The sequence below is a fragment of the Euprymna scolopes genome, chromosome 6 (assembly GCF_053919585.1).
Source record: "Euprymna scolopes isolate OS-2025 chromosome 6, ASM5391958v1, whole genome shotgun sequence".
NCBI classification, from domain to species: domain Eukaryota; kingdom Metazoa; phylum Mollusca; class Cephalopoda; order Sepiida; family Sepiolidae; genus Euprymna; species Euprymna scolopes.
In genome coordinates this window covers 16740511-16760377 of record NC_136487.1, presented here as the reverse complement: position 1 = coordinate 16760377, position 19867 = coordinate 16740511, and the positions used below count along the sequence as shown (strand labels likewise).

At 33.9% G+C, this 19867-nt stretch overlaps 1 protein-coding gene and 1 long non-coding RNA gene across 2 annotated transcripts in view; both read right to left on the bottom strand.

Annotated features, from left to right (window-relative positions):
* The window catches only part of LOC145277457 (kinesin-like protein KIF28), a 118531-nt gene extending 101208 nt beyond the window's left edge, over positions 1 to 17323 (bottom strand). The window contains exons 1-3 of the mRNA XM_080128820.1: positions 17290 to 17323; positions 12616 to 12632; positions 10824 to 11039 (exon numbers count right to left, since the gene is read on the bottom strand). Coding sequence (XP_079984946.1) covers positions 10824 to 11039; positions 12616 to 12632; positions 17290 to 17323 — 267 coding nt within the window. The remainder of the gene's footprint in view (positions 1 to 10823; positions 11040 to 12615; positions 12633 to 17289) is intronic.
* Positions 17324 to 17376: 53 nt separating this feature from the next.
* LOC145277539 (uncharacterized) overlaps positions 17377 to 19867 on the bottom strand; it is a 74670-nt gene continuing 72179 nt past the window's right edge. Inside the window, exon 3 of the long non-coding RNA XR_013868152.1 lies at positions 17377 to 17461. This is a non-coding gene — a long non-coding RNA (uncharacterized LOC145277539). The remainder of the gene's footprint in view (positions 17462 to 19867) is intronic.

Genomic DNA, 19867 nt, shown 5'->3' with positions numbered 1-19867 from the left:
GCCTAATTTGCTCGGTAGGGGAGCAAATAAATACCATCTGTTCCGGCAGATACTGCAAGCTATTACTAGCTATGACTAGCTATGACTAGCAAAGACCAGATGTGGGGGCAACCCCACATGCCTGACCTTTAACCAGCTCCCATTTCCCACCTCTCGGGAGCTGGTCCCCTTTTCCCTTCCCCCTCCCTTCACTCCTCACATTAAAAATTGGCCTTGTGCCTAATTTGCTCGGTGGGGGAGCAAATAAATACCATCTGTTCCGGCAGATACTGCAAGCAAAGACCATATGTGGGGGCAACTCCACATATAAGACCTTGGTCAATGTAGGGGCAACCCTTCATACCAATTGTCACTATCCAGCTCCCCTACTCCCCGGGGAGTTGGTCCCCATTTCCCCTTCACTCCTCACTTTAAAAATCGGCCTTGTGCCTAATTTGCTCGGTGGGGGAGCAAATAAATACCATCTGTTCCGGCAGATGCTGCACTTAAGATAATTTGTACCAGTCAATGGAGGGGAACCCCTCTATACTGGGACAATTATTATTTTTGGTAACCAGAGTGCCCCCTTTTTGCCTACTTTTAGGGGAGCTGGTTTTTACCTCACATTAAAAACGGCCTTGTGCCTAATTTGCTCAGTGGGGGAGCAAATAAACACCATCTGTTCCGGCAGATGCTGCAAGCTATGACTAGCTATGACTAGCAAAAACCAGATGTGGGGGCAACCCCACATGCCTGACCATTAACCAGCTCCCATTTCCCACCTCTCGGGAGCTGGTCCCCTTTTTCCCTTCCCCCTCCCTTCACTCCTCACATTAAAAATCGGCCTTGTGCCTAATTTGCTCGGTGGGGGAGCAAATAAACACCATCTGTTCCGGCAGATACTGCAAGCTATGACTAGCTAGGACTAGCTATGACTAGCAAAGACCAGATGTGGGGGCAACCCCACATGCCTGACCTTTAACCAGCTCCCATTTCCCACCTCTCGGGAGCTGGTCCCCCCTTTCCCTTCCCCCTCCCTTCACTCCTCACATTAAAAATTGGCCTTGTGCCTAATTTACTTGGTGGGGGAGCAAATAAATACCATCTGTTCCGGCAGATACTGCAAGCTATGACTAGCTAGGACTAGCTATGACTAGCAAAGACCAGATGTGGGGGCAACCCCACATGCCTGACCTTTAACCAGCCCCCATTTCCCACCTCTCGGGAGCTGGTCCCCTTTTTCCCTTCCCCCTCCCTTCACTCCTCACATTAAAAATTGGCCTTGTGCCTAATTTGCTCGGTGGGGGAGCAAATAAATACCATCTGTTCCGGCAGATACTGCAAGCAAAGACCATATGTGGGGGCAACTCCACATATAAGACCTTGGTCAATGTAGGGGCAACCCTTCATACCAATTGTCACTATCAAGCTCCCCTACTCCCCGGGGAGTTGGTCCCCATTTCCCCTTCACTCCTCACTTTAAAAATCGGCCTTGTGCCTAATTTGCTCGGTGGGGGAGCAAATAAATACCATCTGTTCCGGCAGATGCTGCACTTCTATTTTTTGTTCTCTTTCGGTGGATGAGAAATCCTTCACGACTGAGACAATTTTTATTTTTGTACCTTTTCTCCACGTTAAAAAACGACCCTGGTGTCTAACTCTGTCCCGTGGGGAGGCATAGTAAATAGGTACAATGAACATGCCAGTGTTTCAGACAAGCGGGCGGTCTAGACCACAAGTCTTCGTTAGGCAACTTAAATAAAGTCTGTGTTTCACTAAAGAAATTTGATTAATTTCAACTGTATTTCTCGTGATTAATATTGGCCGTGTGGTTTGTTCCTTGCTAATGAAGTCAGAGATGGCTTCATGGCTGGGTTCAAATCTCCTGACCGGCTGTAATCGCAACTCCCTACACTTATGATTCCTGAAAGGATGAAACCCTAGTGTCTGTAGCTATGTAAAAATAATCATAGTAATAATTATGTCAGCCCCTTTAAGAACTTGATTCTTATTGTTAAGCACTGTTTGAAATTAAAGTTGGTCACATGCACAGATCATGATGCTATAATCATGAGATGACTCTCGCCATTTAGATATTTACACTTTATATAAATGTTAATTTCAACTGTAACTCCCTGCACTGATGATTCCCGAAAGGATGAAACACTAGTGTCTGTAGGTATGAAAAAAATTATTATAGTAATAATTACATCTGTGATACAGCAAGACAGTACTGTATGTGGATGACTATAATGCTCCCTATCTTGAGTTGAGCATATTGGGAAGTGATATACAAACTGCCATTAGCGTATTAAAACAAAGTAAGTAAAACAAATCGAGCTTAGGTATTTGGACGATGTCAAAACATTGTTAATTCACTAACCTCAGAGCAGCAGCCATATAGCATAATAGTTAGAAGCTTTGACTGTTATTTGAGCGGTTGGGTTTTAATCCTGGCTTGAGGTAGTTGCCTGTCTAGCTGCACTGATGAGCTGTGATACAGCGAAGCAGTACTGTATGTGGCTGACTATATATATATATATATATATATATATATATATATATATATATATAAGGAAATTTAAGTTTATAAAAAGCAATACAATGCAGAGGTGTAACGAATAGGCACAAACTGAATCAAATTAAGATAAGGTAGTAGGATAAGCCTTTTCTTTGCGTAATAGTATTAGTATTTAATATTAGTGCTGATTCTAAAAGTCTTCTTTTAGCTCTATCTATCACGTATTTAATAATTTTCGCTTGATCTAAATTAAATGAGTGATTGTGTTCTGCATGTAATACTATTACGCAAAGAAAAGGCTTCTACCATTTAGCCCCTAGCATAGGGAAAATAATAATCAAAGAACAAAATATCAAAATAGATCCTGGCTAACCGTTTTTCCTTAAATATTTCAACAAAATGAATAAGTTTACAGGAGAAAAAAAAATGTACATATTTATTTTAACGCATTTTTTAAAATGTATATATAGATATCGAACAACCCAACCTTCCCATACGCACACATATGTTTGTCCTTCCCGACATGGGTAGGATTCAAAAACTGTTCTCTTTTCGTATGGTCTATGACTTTTTCTTTTCTTGCATTTTTACTTCAATATCCTGAAGATGTCCTCTGAAATAAGGACGAAACGTTGATTATTTTAATTATTTCATTCGGGTTTTCTATTTTTCTCAAAACATATATATATATATATATATATATATATATATATATATATATATATATATATATTTATTCAATTTAGGTAAACAAAATTACTATAAGTCACTAAATTAAATTTACTGTTTTGGTCAGGCGACAATAAACCTCTGGTCTTATTCCAGATTTCCATTAAATATGACCGAGAGTTTATTGTCACCTGACGATGTCTTTTAAAACTGAAACAGTAATTTTATTGTAGTGACTTATGGTAATTTTGATTACCCAAATTGAATTAAATAATATCTTGCTCATTTAATTGAGCACTATAGACAACCTTGAAAAAATTTAATGGTTTTTACTTTTGGATATTTGAACCTGGAATACTAGCAGAACCTGTTAACCGGCGTTGCCCAGTGGAAAAATTAAAATACGGTTGTTGCTGTCGTTGTTGTTGTTATTGTTGTTGTTGTCCAGCCTCCAACCTCCAAATGTTAAGAACGGTTTTTGGAATGGACTTCCTCAACCTCCTCATGATAAGAATGGAAGGATCATCTACAACATCCTCATTTCGGAATAGAAATTTTGTGAGTAGAGACGACTGTCAAAATATTTGCCACAAATTTAACCTTGATAATCGCTGTCAGAATTACATGTAAATACTATAAACCAACAAAGAAATTTGGGGGCGGCAGTGTCGGTCAGATATAATTAAATTTGTTTTTTGTCTGTGTGTACTAATCTGGCGGCCAGTGATTAAAAGTGGATAATACAAAGCTTTATATCGCGAAAACTACTTATATCCGTCAATGTAAATGAGATATTCTTACTCAGCATAGTCGTCATTTTAAAAAATCTTAAGTAAAAATTTATCTTAAAAAAACAAAAAACAATTGGTCTATAATCAAACATGCCCCCCCTCATAAAACAAATAAAGTATGGTTATTGTTGTTGCTGTTGCCCAACCCCAACTTCCCCATGCTAAGAACGGCTTTTGGAATAGACATCCTCAACCTCCTCATGTTAAGTATGTCTTTCGGAATGGACCCCCCACCTCCGAATCTCCTCATGTTAAGAAAGTCTTTTGAAATGGTCACCCGCAACATTCTCATGTTAAGAATGGCTTTTGTGAGGGGGCTGTCAAAATATTTGCTCCAAATTTAACCTAAACCTAACGCTGTTAGGATCCCCACGCGTAAATACTATGAATAAAAGAAAGAAAAGTGTGTCTATAATTGATCTATAATAAAACACCTGCATAAAATATTGGGGCGTAAACTTAATTCTAAGCAGTTAATGGCTAAAACGACAACTAAATGGTATGTGTAAATATTAATGTTATGTTTCAAGGTTGTGTGTGTGCGTGTGTATTTTTGGGAGGAGGATCTTTACGATGTTAATACGTTCATTGATATAGGAAAAAATATAAATAAGAAAAAAAAAAAAAACAGAAAAAGAAATGCCCCGTTATAAAACAAAGTAAAGAAAAAGAAACAACAGAAAACATCCTTGTCGCTAATGAAATTCGTACTAAAGAAAAAAACAATGCTATCCGTAAATGTTATGTTTTTTTTTTTTGTTTCAGGGATTGTTTGTTTGTAGGGGGTGGGGTAGTTGCGTGGTGATACGTAAATTTCTGATTATCAGTGGTTAATAGTTTTGAATTTGTTTGATGTTTATAAAAATATAAAATGTTTAATATTTATAAAACGACTGCTTAGTGTAAAGAGGGCCGCCATATTTGTAAAGGTCAGACGCGTTCGTTTTTGTAATAAGATGTGTAATTCAGAATAAGAGATTTTTCAATTCTCATCCAATGAGAATTGCCGGAATTTTTGAAGGGAGAAATTATTATATTCAATTCGGGAAATGGGAAGATAATTGTATGTCTATGAGTGTATGATCCAGTTACGAAGGGTGCCAGGACAACATAGTTATAATGTGCATATTTCTTCTTGTAGATGGCTGGGGGCGGTGTGAGGACTTGTTATTTAGAAAGAAAAATAGGAACTACTTTGTCTAAAGATGTAGCGATTGTGATGAAGTTGCTCCTAGGATGAATTGTAGGATATTGTCATTTTTCTTTTTACCTTGTCTTGTAGCCAACATAGCCTTCAAACACACTTTCTTTTATTCATATATATATATATATATATATATATATATATATATATATATATATATATATATATATATATATATGTATGTTTCGTTGAACAGCAGGGATAATTCCTGTTTATTTTTCTTGCAATTCGTTTTTTCCATTTGGCGGGCCAATGTTCGAACATTCTGTTCGAGTGTAAAAAGAAATTTGCAATAGTCGTGAATGTTTTCAACTTCCACGAGTCATCTTCAGGCGAGTGATGAAATTAAAAATTGCGTTTGGTGAATTTACTGAAAAGTCGATTAAAATGGTTTAAAATCATTAAAAGCACTTAAGCGTGCCTTCCCTCTCGTACTGTGACTGATTGATGGTCGGTTTGTCCATGTGGATGAGTAAAGCTTCCATGATTGGGAGGTGCAGGTTACAATGTGAGATGATTAAAATGGCGGCGCTTTTTATTAATATGTTTCTAAATTCGTTTTGAGGGGGGGGAGTGTTATATGCTACGAGGTGTTGGTAGATGGAGTTGTTAGAGGAAAACAGGTACAAGAAAAACAAACAGGAATTATATATACATCAGAATTTAAAATTTTCAAAATGGATGTATAAATATTAATACTAATATTTATAAATCGATCCTATCCTAATAAAAACACTCAATATTCGAGATAAAACATCAATCAATGAAGGCGAGCGACTTTTCTATTTGGTTAGTAAACGAAAATATTTAGTCGCCGAAAGTCAACTAAAGATAAATTTGTCCGTAGAGTTCTGCTCACACACGTAAAGTGATCTCATAATTTCATTAATATTGATGAAAAGGTACTTACCAGTAAGAATAATCAAATGAAAACTGATGACGTAATCCAAAATTGGTCATTTTAGTTACAATGCAAAAAAAATAGAAAAAGAAAAGAAGTTAAACAATAAAATTACAAAAAATATGAAAAACATAAAAATCGTAACATTAAATATTTATACGTTCTATTAGGAGTTGACGGTGATCGAGTGGTTAACGACATGGACTGATAACCTGGGTGCCCCAAGCTCGAATCCAGTTCGTTGCACAAAAATCACTTTCACTTAGGATGTTGGTAACTTTCTTGTAATTCCTGCCATAAGTATCCAATGTATTTCTAGAAAGAATTCTGACTAGAAAAATATGGGGAAAACCAATGCCAACAACAGAATGTTTGGAATCATACGATATAGTACAATTGAACCCATATCATCATCATCATCATCATCATCATCATCATCATCATCATCATCATATCAGATATAATAATGATGATGATGATGATATGGGTTCAATTGTACTCTAGGGACTGTTGAATTTTTCACCCAGTCATTTGATGCAATTAATTTTCGTCCTTAAAATGTATTTTGTCACTTGAAATAAATTCTAACGTTAGTATTTGTAGCGTCGCTCCTTGCTTCGGATAGTGTATTTTGATAGTAGTAACGTCTTTGAAATGTACTAATGACAACGCTAATAATTAATATGCGTGTAGTTAAATTGGAGAATAAAAAAGATGGATGAAAACATGAATGTTATGAATGGGTAAATAATGATAACTCAACAACGAATTTTAGAATGCAAGCGAGAAACATGAATTAACAAACAAAATATATTTGTATCAACAATTTTATCGAAATGTAAAATATACTTTAAAAGAGCAAATCTTTTTTGAGAAGTTTTAAAGTTCTTGAATAAGAAGTAGACAAAAGCGTCAGAAAATTCGTTTCACAGTCACGTTGTGTGTGTGTGTGTGTGGGGAGGGAAGTGAGTTAACCTTCTGGTGGCTGAGTTCACTGAAGATATAGCAGCACGCTCAAAGGAATTTCAGTCTTCTAGGATGGGCGTTGTTGATGCGAAGGGAGAGTGAATGTGCATCGCAGGTATAACCCAGAAGAACTCTGATTTCAATCGACCATGCCATTGTTTTATAGCAGCTTCTAAGTTGGCCTGTTATTCTGATATAGACTTGTTACTTTCGAAGTTTGAAACGATTTTCATTGTTTTTTTTTTTTTTGTTTTTTTTTTTATACAGTGATCACCACTTATCAAGGCCCGGAAGCCACTCAGGGATAAGGGTTATTGCAAGTACATTACGTTAGTGTGGAGATTTGATGAAGTGTTTACTTAAGAGGGCGGTTCATTAGGAATTTGTTAACGTTGGACTTGAACACATCCAAGTTGTAGTCTGGTGGGAAGCAGGCAGACGGAACAGAGTTCCACAGGCGTGCAGTTCTAAGAAAGAAGCTTTGTTCATGGAATCCGCGTTTTGATTTAGGCACAGATATAGAGTGGGAGAAATTTTTGATAGTGGATTCAGCTAGACGGGTGTTTTTCATGAAATATTGGCGAGGGGGACCAGAGATTGGAGTTCAGACGAGCACCTGCCATGGAAATAACGATAAAACAAGGATAGGCTCGCAACGTCTCTTCTGGGGGAGAGAGGTTGCAGGGTAGAGAAAAGGGCATCCCCCACTGAGCCACGAAATCTATTTTGTACTCTGTCAAGGCAGGATAGGCTGTTTTTAGCAGCTCCTGCCCAGATATGGCAACAGTCTTCCATCCTTGGACGTACTGGTCCATGGTATATGGTTGAAAATACTTTTGAGTTTGCACGTTCCTGCGAAAACTTGCTTTTGAAGTGATGAAGAAAGGGAATCTCAATGAAGCGGAGAAAGAAAAAATGTAGCAATTAAAGTCATTTGTTTTTTTAGTGTTCGTTTGAATCGCATCGCGATGTAAAAATCCGACACTCCCAGCCATCAAGTAAAAAGGAAAGAAGATGAAAAAACAAGCCCAAAGAACAAAAGAAAATAAGCCGTGGCTTACATCAGGTCGGTAACTTTCCTATACCAGTTCGTCTCGCATATGAATTTCTAATGTACCGCATATTAAATAAAATTTAATATTTTAATCGCTGGCGGCCACTGCCTATTTTTCTTGCATTGAAATATGTTTACTTTTAAAATTATATTACACACACTTTTGACACGCGCACATACACTCATGCACACACACACACACACACACACACACACACACACACACACACACACACACACACACACACACACACACTTTTTGAATTGAATTGAATAAATTAAAAATTAAAAGCTAAAACTAGTCAAGAATTTGTATTATTCGAACTATTTTCATCTTGGTTGTTATAATCACAATGTTTCAGCTGATGTAACCTCCGGCCTTCTTCAGTTACAGCTCATTTATCTTGAAGAATTTTGAGTGAAATTTGGGAAATTTAACTTTTGAGAATTCCACCCAAAACATTATTCTGTGATAACAAAAAGGGAATACGTAATAGTTAATAGTATAAAAATAAACGAAATAATAATAATTATAATTATAATAATAATAAATGATGATGATGATGATGATGATAATAAATAATAATGAATAATACTACTACTACCACCATTAATACCACTGCAACTACTACTAATGATAATAATAGTAATATGTTTACGAAAAGGACACATCAACAGTGAATCGGAATTGTTAAAGTTATAAAAGAATAAAAGTTTGATTTTAGATGCGTTAAAAGTAACAAAATACTTTTTCCTTCTATTGCACCACGTGCTTCAGGTTGGAACAGATATTCAGCAAAATTTTGATAATCAATGCTCCTCAAAGTGCTGACATAAACAGTTGTGTTGTCTCTATAGATGTCATCAAATAATCTCAGAATACGACCTGTAAAATCATTGATGAATATCAGGAAGAGTGTTGGAATTGAATAGATCCTTTGCGCATTAATATGATGCGTTTAACACTTTTGTTCATCAGTAACTGCTTTTATAGATCTATCAGAGAGAAACGATTTGATGGCCGAGAAGACATTTGCCAGATATTTCATGGTTAGAAAGTTTGTGAAGCCGACCTTTGTACTGAATCATTTGATATAAATATGGTAGATTAGATATCAAGATGCGATTTGAATGAATGCCAAAGCGCAAATGGTTCTAATAGCTTACCTTCTTTCTTTTTCCGGAGTGTTTTGATACCTTATCTTCATCACTTCCTAAAGCTAGTAAGTTTTTGTCATAAAGGTGTTAATTCAAAGAATTTTTAGCCAATGGAAATTTTTTTAAACTTCAAAAAGTAACACCTATACGTGAATGTAATAAGCCAGTGTGAACTTAGAAATTCCCATAAGACCTGGTCAAGAAAATCAGTTTAGGAGAGACTCCACCAACTAGCGTGAACAAAAGGAACCCAATAATATATTCTCCACAATCCACCCGTGTCTGATTAATCGTCCCACCACTAGTAAGTAGCACAATTTCTGGCTAAACTAACTATAAAATTAGAATCACTTGATAGACTGCGTGTTAATCTTTGTAATTTTCAAGTTTATTTCCTCATTATTAATCTATTAAACAAAGCGAGCCAATAATGATGTCCAAACACTCATCTGTCATTTATCCACTTTCCATTCTAACAGATTTGTTATTGCCTCTTGCCACGCAAAGATCAATCAATTAATGAACAAAGAGCTTTGTAAATTAACCTCTTAAGCATCAGCTCATTATTTAGATTACGTCCACCAAAGAAGTTGTTTATGTCGTTGCACTGAAGTACCTCTTCTCGCAAAAGCGAATAATAATTCATTCGTTCCTCAATTTATTCATCTGCTAAATTACTTGCACACCTTTGCTAATTGTGATGCGATAATCTATATAATAACTAAAGCTGATATTTTTCCTATTACATTGACCATTATAACTTTCGAACTAAAAACATATTTTTATACTAATCTGTTCTTCTTGCCATTTGTTAGAAATTAGCAGGCAAACCCGGGAAGAAAAACAATCGATGGGTTGCACACACGCAAATGGATTCAATGTGAAGAATTCGAAACTTTACACCATTGTCTAATGGAATGCAAATTTGACTCAGAAATATCTGAGCAGATATCGGCCAAAAGGTTGAAACAATAAACAAAGAAATTATTAAACATTCCACTAGGAAAAGAATGTTTTTATAAATAAAATCGTTAGAGAAAAGACAGTCAGTCAGTCAGAGAGAGAAAGACTACGTCACCATTTCTTCACCGCCCGACATCCGACAACCAAGCACCCATTCCCTATGCCTTTCAGAAACGTCAAAACACAGAGTAATAATTTATAATCGAAAGCCAATTTGTCGATGTGAATTTTTTTTTTTTACACAGGCATCACCACATTATCAAGCCCAAGAGGCCACTCAAGGATAAGGGTTAAAGAGTGTACAATAGAAATTGGACAATATAGTAATCATTAGTAATGAAAATTTGGTAAATTTGTTAACTAATATGGAACGGCTCATCAAGAACTTATTTACGTTAGACTTGAAGACAACCATATTGTAGCCAGCCGGAAAGCAGGAAAGGGAATATTCTAGGAGAATATCATCTTAGAGGCCGGGAGGGTAAGCATGGGCATTACCCAACACCAGCAGACATTTCAGAGGGTGATGGTTTTCTTTAAGGTATTTTTTAACGATCAAATCAAATGTGAGGTTTATCCATTCGACAAAAAAGCAGCCTCATTACTCAGACTTTTACATCAGTTCTCCACATCACTGGAATCTTCTTCTTTAACATTTTATACACGAATAGAGGCTTAACCTTACAATCATCACTAGCATTGCCATAGAGGGCAAGAGTAATCCTATCTTTCTTATGCCCAGGCAGCTTCTTCTTTTCTTCCGTCATATAGGTCTGATGAAGTATTTTTCCAAGAAAGCTGCGTTTCATCACAGTTAAAAACTTGTAATCTTCCTGCAGAGTTAACATAAAATTTCTTAACGAAGGCTTTAGCCGCTGTTGTGTACAAGCTGGCAACCTCCCGATGCTGCACCACCGAATGAATGGCAGTCTCTTTTGAATTTCTTGAACCAGGCCATGAAGCCTTGAACTCTAAAATTGCCTGCTGCGAATCCTGCAATATCCCTTTGCTTGCATTGTCTTCTGCTTGAGCAAAGTAACTAAAAATGGCGATGACTTTCTGATAGATTATCGTTTCAATGATGGCGTCTCCAGCAATTTTTTTTTCTTAGTCCAGATGAGAAGTAATCTGCCCATGGATGGGTGTCCTCTTTGGCCTTTAGAATGTGTTGCTGCGTTCATGGCTTCTTTCTGCTTCAGGATGGTACCAATTGTAGATGGATTTCGGCCATACTCCTTCGCAGTAGCACTCTACTGCATTCCATCCTCAATTTCTTAATTATCTTCAGCAAGCATCTTCATCTTTCCTCGAACATCAGCATCATTCTTTGAGCCCATGGCTAATGAAACAACACCAAACACAATAAAAAATGAATAATAGTGAATGCCAAAATGAAAGCTAGTAGAGGGTAAACAAAACAAGCGACTGATGCATGATGGGAAATTTTTGAAAACCCTAAAAAATCGTTCAAATCAGTTGCTATTTATTTTTTAAAGTTTTTTTTAACATTCACGTTTATACTATTTTTTTTGACATTCAAGTTTATTCTATTTAATAAAAAACATCTGAGAGACATGACATAATTTGTTTTTAAATCGTTATTTTAATCATTACCTCAAATCAAATCCATAAGCACACAAGCGTTGCACTGAAGAAAATAGTTCAAATTAAATGGATTATTTACTTTGTTACGGCTATTTTGTGATTTCTAAGAAAAATAATAAACTCCTCCACCCCTTACAAAAATTTCAGACAGTGTACGATAAAAATTAAAACAAAAAATCTTTCTTCAATTTATACTCTTCAATAAAGATTGTAATGCATACATTAATTTTTAAATTTTTTAAATAAATTTAATTCATGGGGCGAGAAGTAGAAAAAAATAAATTCAAGTTCAAGTTAAAAATGTTTTCCAGATAAAATCAACGCAAATATTTCCAGAAAAATTATTTAATTGAATAAAATCTCGATTTTAAAAAGATTTTCGACGAATTCGGTGCCTGAAAAATAGTCTTTCTGTTATTTGTATCTTTTGTATCCTGGAAATTTTCACACCTCATTTCGCAAGCCGAAAACCTCGTATGAACTTTCGTATTTAGAGGTTCCACTTTATCTTTTTATTTTATGCTATTACATTTTTTTATGTCAATAAATATTAGATTAATAGTAAATAAATAAAAATAATAACGTGTAAATTATGTAGAGACGAGAAATACACCAGGAAGTTAGAAACTATCTTACAATTTTACTAATATAGAGATTAAAATTCTGTTCACACGTAAGAGATTCCACTACACGTCAGTAAAACAAATAATTCAGGAAAATAATAGAATGAAGTTATCAAATAGTTACATCACATTTCATAAAAAATATAAATAAACAAAAAAAAAAGCTGAAATGTATACTCACATTTTTAGGTGATTCATCTGAAACAGAATAATGAAAAGAATTAGTCGATAAATTGATTGTTAGATCGATAAATTTAATTCATTTAAAAATGGCGTTCAAATATGAAGACATCCACATTCGCTAATATGTAGCAGTCAAAACTTGCTACAATCACAGGCAGGAGCTAATTCTCGCAGCTCGAGATTTGAATTCTATTTTCTCCCTGGCTTGTCCAATCACAAACCAGCTCTCAATCACGTGACCGAGTACATAAAAGGTGAAATCAGAAACTCTTCCTTCTCTTTTCTCCCTGATTTCAGCTGGCAGCAGACATTCGTCTGGGTCTTTGGCCCCAAACCTAATGTGAGTACAACAAGCCGACATGGCTATCGTCAAAACTTGTTTCCACATGCGTTTCACACACATACTCTTTCCTGCCACCAGACACTAACCCTTTGTCTCGTTTCTACTATCGGACGCATGCTCCTACAACACGTAAACACATTGAACACTTTTCTCTCTCTTTCAACATGCCTGTCGGATATTTAATCAACGTCACCACATCAGAAATTCTTTTCACGACTACTATAAATACAAGCCCACATGAACACTGAACTCCTACTAACCTCTTTCTTGTACCCGCTACTAACGAAAATGACAAAGTTGTTTGTTTAAATGTTAAAATGAGACTTCCGAAAAAACATCAGAAAGCATTTACAATGTTTTATAACTAATTTTTAAACCATCATAAAACATTTCTAACTTTTTTATAATTAATTATTAAACCATCTGACTGGATTGGACTGGATTGGATTAAGTCATCATAAAACATTTATAATCTTTTATAATTAATTTTTAAACCATCATGAAATATATATCATTTTTTATAATTAATTTTTAAACCATCATTAAACATTTACATTTTTTTTAATAATTTTTTAAAACCATCATAATGCATTTATAATTTTTATAACTAATTTTAAACCATCATGAAGCATTTATAAGTTTTTAGAATTATATTTTAAACTATCATAAAACATTTATCATTTTTTATAATTAATTTTTAAATCATGATAAAACATTTATCATTTTTGTATAATTAGTTTTTATACCATTATAAAACATTTATAATTTTTTATAATGAATTTTGAAACCATCATAAAATATATATAAATTTTTATAATGAATTTTTAAACCATCCTAAAATATTTTATAATGAATTTTTAAACCAACATAAAATATTTATAATTTTTATGACTAATTTTTAAGCCATCATAAAATATTTACCATTCTTTATAATCAATTTTTAAACCATCATAAAATATTTATCATATATATATATATATATATATATATATATATATATATATATATGTGTGTGTGTGTGTGTGTGTGTGTGTGTGTGTGTGTGTGTGTGTGTGCGTGTGTGTGTGTGTATAAATATGTTGCAGAAATTCCCCTCTGGACTAAAATACTGTAGCTTTGCAACAACATATGCCACATACAAATTTACTATGTCTAGCCTATTAGCCATTATCTGATGTAACTTTATAAAAACCTTTCTGACCCATCCAGGTGTTAAAATGAAATCCTAGATTACATCCGAGAAGCTACAACATCACTATCGCATTAACCTACAGAGGAAGTAGTTCCGATTTCCCCCCTATTACTAAAGTCCTCCTACTGATCCCAGTATACACCGCAGAGAATTATACATATGGTACGGATATTGTGGTTACACCCGTCGTAACTGATTCATAAACTCATAGCACAAACGTTAAATTTCCGTTCATCGATTCGAAAAATAATAAATTCCTCCTTAAAACGTTCCTGCTATTCTCATTGGCTTAGATCATACGTAAACGAAAGCGCAGTACAAAAAATTATAATAAAATAAAAAGAATTACCGAATCAGTTTCGTTTCATTTCCTTAGGATAGGATAGGATTTCATGTTTTCATTCTTAATTTAAGTTTCAATTGTTTTTTTTCATGCTCGCTGCCCCCCTCCCCCCTCAACTCATGCTCGCTGCCCTTTCCCACAAAATGTAAACAGATTCTTTTTAAATGTTAAACGGTAAATGTCAGTGCTTTACTTTAAGTAACTTACTTACAGAAAAACGGTTATTTAGACTGCAGAAATACCTGTTAAACTATACACATTCTATAGTTGATTAAAAAAACCATCCACCCACCCCAACAACCAACTGCGTAGAATTCTTTTATATTTTTACCCTCGCTGCTATTTTTTTATCGTTTACAGCTGCGGCTTGCTCAATATCCTTACTACACCACCTTTCCAGCAGTGCCAGAAGTCGCCATTACAAACTAGTGAATAAACATTTGATCGTTTAGTCTCTTTCTGTTTCGAAGCTTATAACAATATGAAATGTAATTTCAAACCTTAATTTTTTTTTCAATAAAATGAGCAAAGACCAAATTTTAAAATAATGAAAGGTTTAATTGAAAAAAAAGCAATTTTTTTTCATCGGTTTTCTTTAAAAAAGATTTCACGAAATTCAACGAATTTTAACTTAATCCAAATCTAATATATATATTTATATATATGTCAAAAAATCACTTACCTGTAGAAAAAAGAAAAAACTAAGCAATGGGTGCTTCTATTCTTCATTTATAAGAATTGTCCATATTTATATTTTATTTTATATTCCATGTATTTTTTAAATAAAAGGATTTTTTAAAGCAAGGATCCCAGAAAACCGCATTTTTGCAACTCGTTATCCGCCATTAGCCAAAGCGGTGTTTTCAACTTGTCAAATACGGAGGCCTCAAAAGGACATAAATAATTATTTCCAAAACGTAATAACAACACATTAGACCAAATACATTCCAAAAGTAATCTCGATAGCAACTATATGAAGAAAAAAATATTTAATTTATCTCCCCTTTCTAATTAATTAGATATTTGAAGTCAATAAAGTTGGTCGATATGGGTTACCGTACGTAAAAAAATGGTCATATTTCACTTATCAGTTTTTGTCGATTAAACATAAACCACTCGACGATTTTTTGATTTTTCTTCTTTTCTTTAATAAGGATTGATTTAATATATTTGATTTCTTCTTTATGGAGTGAATTTTTTTTAAATATCTTAAAAAAAAAACATTGAGTGAAATAGAAAAATTGTCGTAATTGTACGAAACTTTGTGTGCAATATAGCACGACTATAAGGTTTCACCTAAAAAACTCGTGTTTAAAAAAAAAAGGTTTTAAACTTTGGACTTTACAGGTAATAATTGTTCTTTTTTGTTTTAAATTAGCTTTTTTATTTATTGATCTTTTATCTTCAATTTGTGGTATATAAATTTGAGGTGAGAAAATCTACTATTTTATTTTTAATAGACATTTCAATAGGGGGGGTGAATTAAAAAAAAATCCTTGTCTAGAATATTATATTCAGTTCATTGGAAAGAGCATAAAATTTCACATTGAACCTGAAAATATCGTAAAAATTGAACGAATAGAAACATTTTGATAGATTTTTAAAGTGAAACAAAATTGAAAAAAATTTAACTCATAAAATTCAATTGAATTGATTACGTAAACAGAATGTCTGCATGAACGCGCGCAGGCACTTTGTAAACACTGTTTTTTTTTAATTAAAAAATAATATTTCTATTATTTTTCAAACAACTTTAATAGTTTATTTTGGAAATACATTCCTTAAAAAAAAACACTTTTAAAAGAGAAATTACGAGTTTTTTTAATATTTTATTCGCAGTTTTCTGTTAGGGGTGTCAAAAATTCCCCCCAAATTCTGATACACCTACCACCTCTCTCCACCCGTTCTTAATAAAGGGAGGTTGGATGTATCCATTCTGATAGCCGTTCTTACCAAGAGGAGTTGGGGTGTCTATTCCGAAAGCCATTCGTAACATGAGGAGGTAGGGGATTAAGCAGCAGCAGCAGCAGCAGCAGCAGCAGCAGCAGCAGCAGCAACAACAACAACAACAACAACCACCACCACCACCGTATTTTAATTTTTTTTTCAAGGGGGATGTTAGCGGACACGATTAGTTTTTTTTATAATTAATTTTTAAACCATCATAAAATATTTATCATTTTTATGATTAATTTTGAACCATCATAAAACATTTTTATTATTTTATATTAATAAATAATAAATTATTATGAAAAAAAAATATTTCATGATAGTTTTTCAACGATCATAGTGCATTTATAATTTTTATAATTAATTTTTAAACAATCACAAAACATTCATAATGTTTGTAACACTAATTTTTAAAACCATCATAAAACTTTAAAACTCAAGGAAATAAAGGATGCTACCATACTCCTCTCCCCTATTCGGTGATATGAGTTCCAGGTTAATATTAACTTCAATGGGAGCCTAAAAAATGCCAGCATCATCATCGACTTTAAACCAATCATGATGATGACGGTGGCGAAAATGATGATGATGATGATGATGATGATGATGATGATGATGACGACGATGAGGAGCATCATATTAATTAGTTGGTGTGTCTTATGGCATATCAGCCCATTAAAAAAATTATTTAATATTGGAATACAGTACCTATTGTGAAAGATTTATTGCATACATTAATTGCATTCAAGTTGCTACTTTGCCCATACCTTAATTACGAGTTTATACCTTTCTTAATAGTATTACTGTGTAAGTAAACACAGTAGATCGTGCGATTTAGACTCACCATTGCAGACTCCAGAGTCCTTAGTGGCACCCATTAGATTAATAGGAACAAGGTAATGACACTTTTTTTAATTAATAGTAAAGAACATGACTTACTGGGATTTTCCGGGTTTGAAATCATCGTTGTTTTGTCTTGCATTGCTATTATTAACTTTGCTTGTCGATCGACCTCACTAGAAAAAAAAATGTAAATTAACAAATTAGTGAACAGAACATTCCGAACTTACACACACACACACATATATATATATATATATATATATATATATATATATATATATATATATATATATATATATATATTATGCACGTTTCATTAAATAGCACAGACCACTCTTGCTTGTTTTTTTTTTTGTAATCCTCTTTTTCTCTTTGTCGGACCATTTTCCGAACGTTTTTTTCGAGTGAAAAAGGCAATTTCCCATAATCACGAACGTTTTCGACCCCCATTGGTCATCCTCAGGCGAGTAGTAAAAAATAAAAAATGAAATTGAAAAATTAAAATAGCGAGATTAAATGAAAAAACGGTTAAAAGACGATTAAAATCGTTTAAAATCACTAAAATACTCAAAAGCACTTGAGCGTACCCTCCGTTTCATTTTGAGTCTGGTTAATCGTTGGTTTATTAATGTGGATTAACAATGCCTCAAAGATTGGGAGGCGCACCTCGCAATATGAGGCAGTTATAAAATGGCCGTGTTTTTTATTAATATGTCTTTAAATTCAATTTTAGGGGTGTGGTATGCTATGAGGTGCTGATAGATTGAACTATTTGGGGAATACAGGTGACATGTTAAACGACGAGAGATGCTGCCATCAGATGTAGGGCCATTATTTATTAGTAATTGGCTAGTTTTAAATTTTTTGTAATAAATCTTATTTTAGAGTTTTTATCTGTGGTTAAGACATGTTTGTGTACAATATCTTTTATTATTTTTTCGTCTAATTTGTAATTCTCATGCATCTGGTTACAATAATATATGTTGATGTTATTATCGCTGCTATCATTATTATTATTATTATTATTATTATTATTATTATTATTATTATTATTATTATTCATAATGGTAGTTTAAAAGTGTCTAATCTGCTGGTCAACTATGTAATTTGGGAAGCCGTTATTAATTAGAGTTTGTTTTACGTTCGAAAGTGATTTATAGAATATTTCGTTAGTGGAAGAATTACGTTTAGTTCTGTAGATGAGATTTTTTACGACGGCTATTTTGCATTCACTTTTATAATAATTTATCTGTGCTATTTAATGAAACGCATAAAAGAAAAAATGCTGCCAAAATATACTAATATATATATATAGTAATTTATAAAATATATATGGCGATTAAGCTACACTGAATATTCTGCGTTTCATCCACTGTAGGATTCGTCAGGCTTATGCGCATAAGCCTGAGGAATCCTAGAGTGGATGAAACGCAGAATATTCAGTGTAGCTTAATCGCCATATATATTTTATAAATTACTAACTTGCTCTACCTACGTATTGAGCACTTTTGAAGTAAATACTTAAAGTTTACGCATAAATCTATACTTTTGTATATTAATTTTATGTGAGTAAATGAAGTAGTTATATATATATATATATATATATATATATATATATATATATATATATATATATATATATATATATGGAACGATAAAAGTTTTGCCCTAAAGAAAACAACACTACAGCTTTACTTTATTGTAAAAAATCAATTCAGGTAACTTGATTATGCAGTAGTGCTGACATATATTTAATGTAGCCGCCTTCAACTTCAATCACTACCTTAATACAGGTCTGGAACTGGGAGCATGCCTTTTCCACAACTGCCGGGGGAAACTCGGCGAATACTTGGCAGATAGCGACGATCAGGCTGGCTTTGGTGTTGTGGGAAGTCATGTTGGTGATGTTCTCAACATATGACCAAATGAAGTAGTTCAGCGGGTTCAGGTTGGGGGAGGAAAGGGGCCAGTGAGAGAAGGGTACAAAGTCATAGCACTCCTTCTGAAACCAAGCCTGGGTCTCTGTTGACTTGTGGGCTGGCTACCACACTCAGAGTCTGCCAGCAGCCACTTGATTGTACCAGAGGATCACTATACTCTTCAGCACATCCAGGTACACTTTGGTGTTGATTTTCAAGCCGACTTCGAAAATGCGAGGTGGCATGATGATGAAACATCTTCCCTCTGTTAGAAATAGGGTACGATTATGAATATCTTCAGTATCAAATAAGCCTTATACACTGTGGAATTTACTTTATAGATGAACACCAAAGCGGGAGATATAACATATGAGAAATATTTGGAATCAAGTCTCCCCTTGCTGTTATTTCAGATCATTTGAAACCATAGCAACAAGGCCAGAGGTTTTGGGGAAATATCAGATATTTTGTAATTGATATGGAAAACAAGAAAACCAATTACTATGATTGAAATATTGGTAAAAATGCAGTATCTTTCCACCCACAAAAAATCCTTTAAAATTACCACCATTAGAGGTTTTCGAGGGTGTTGAAAACGAAAATAACAGTTAAATTCCCAAGAAACGAGTAGTTTCCAAGATATGAAGAAATTATAGTTTT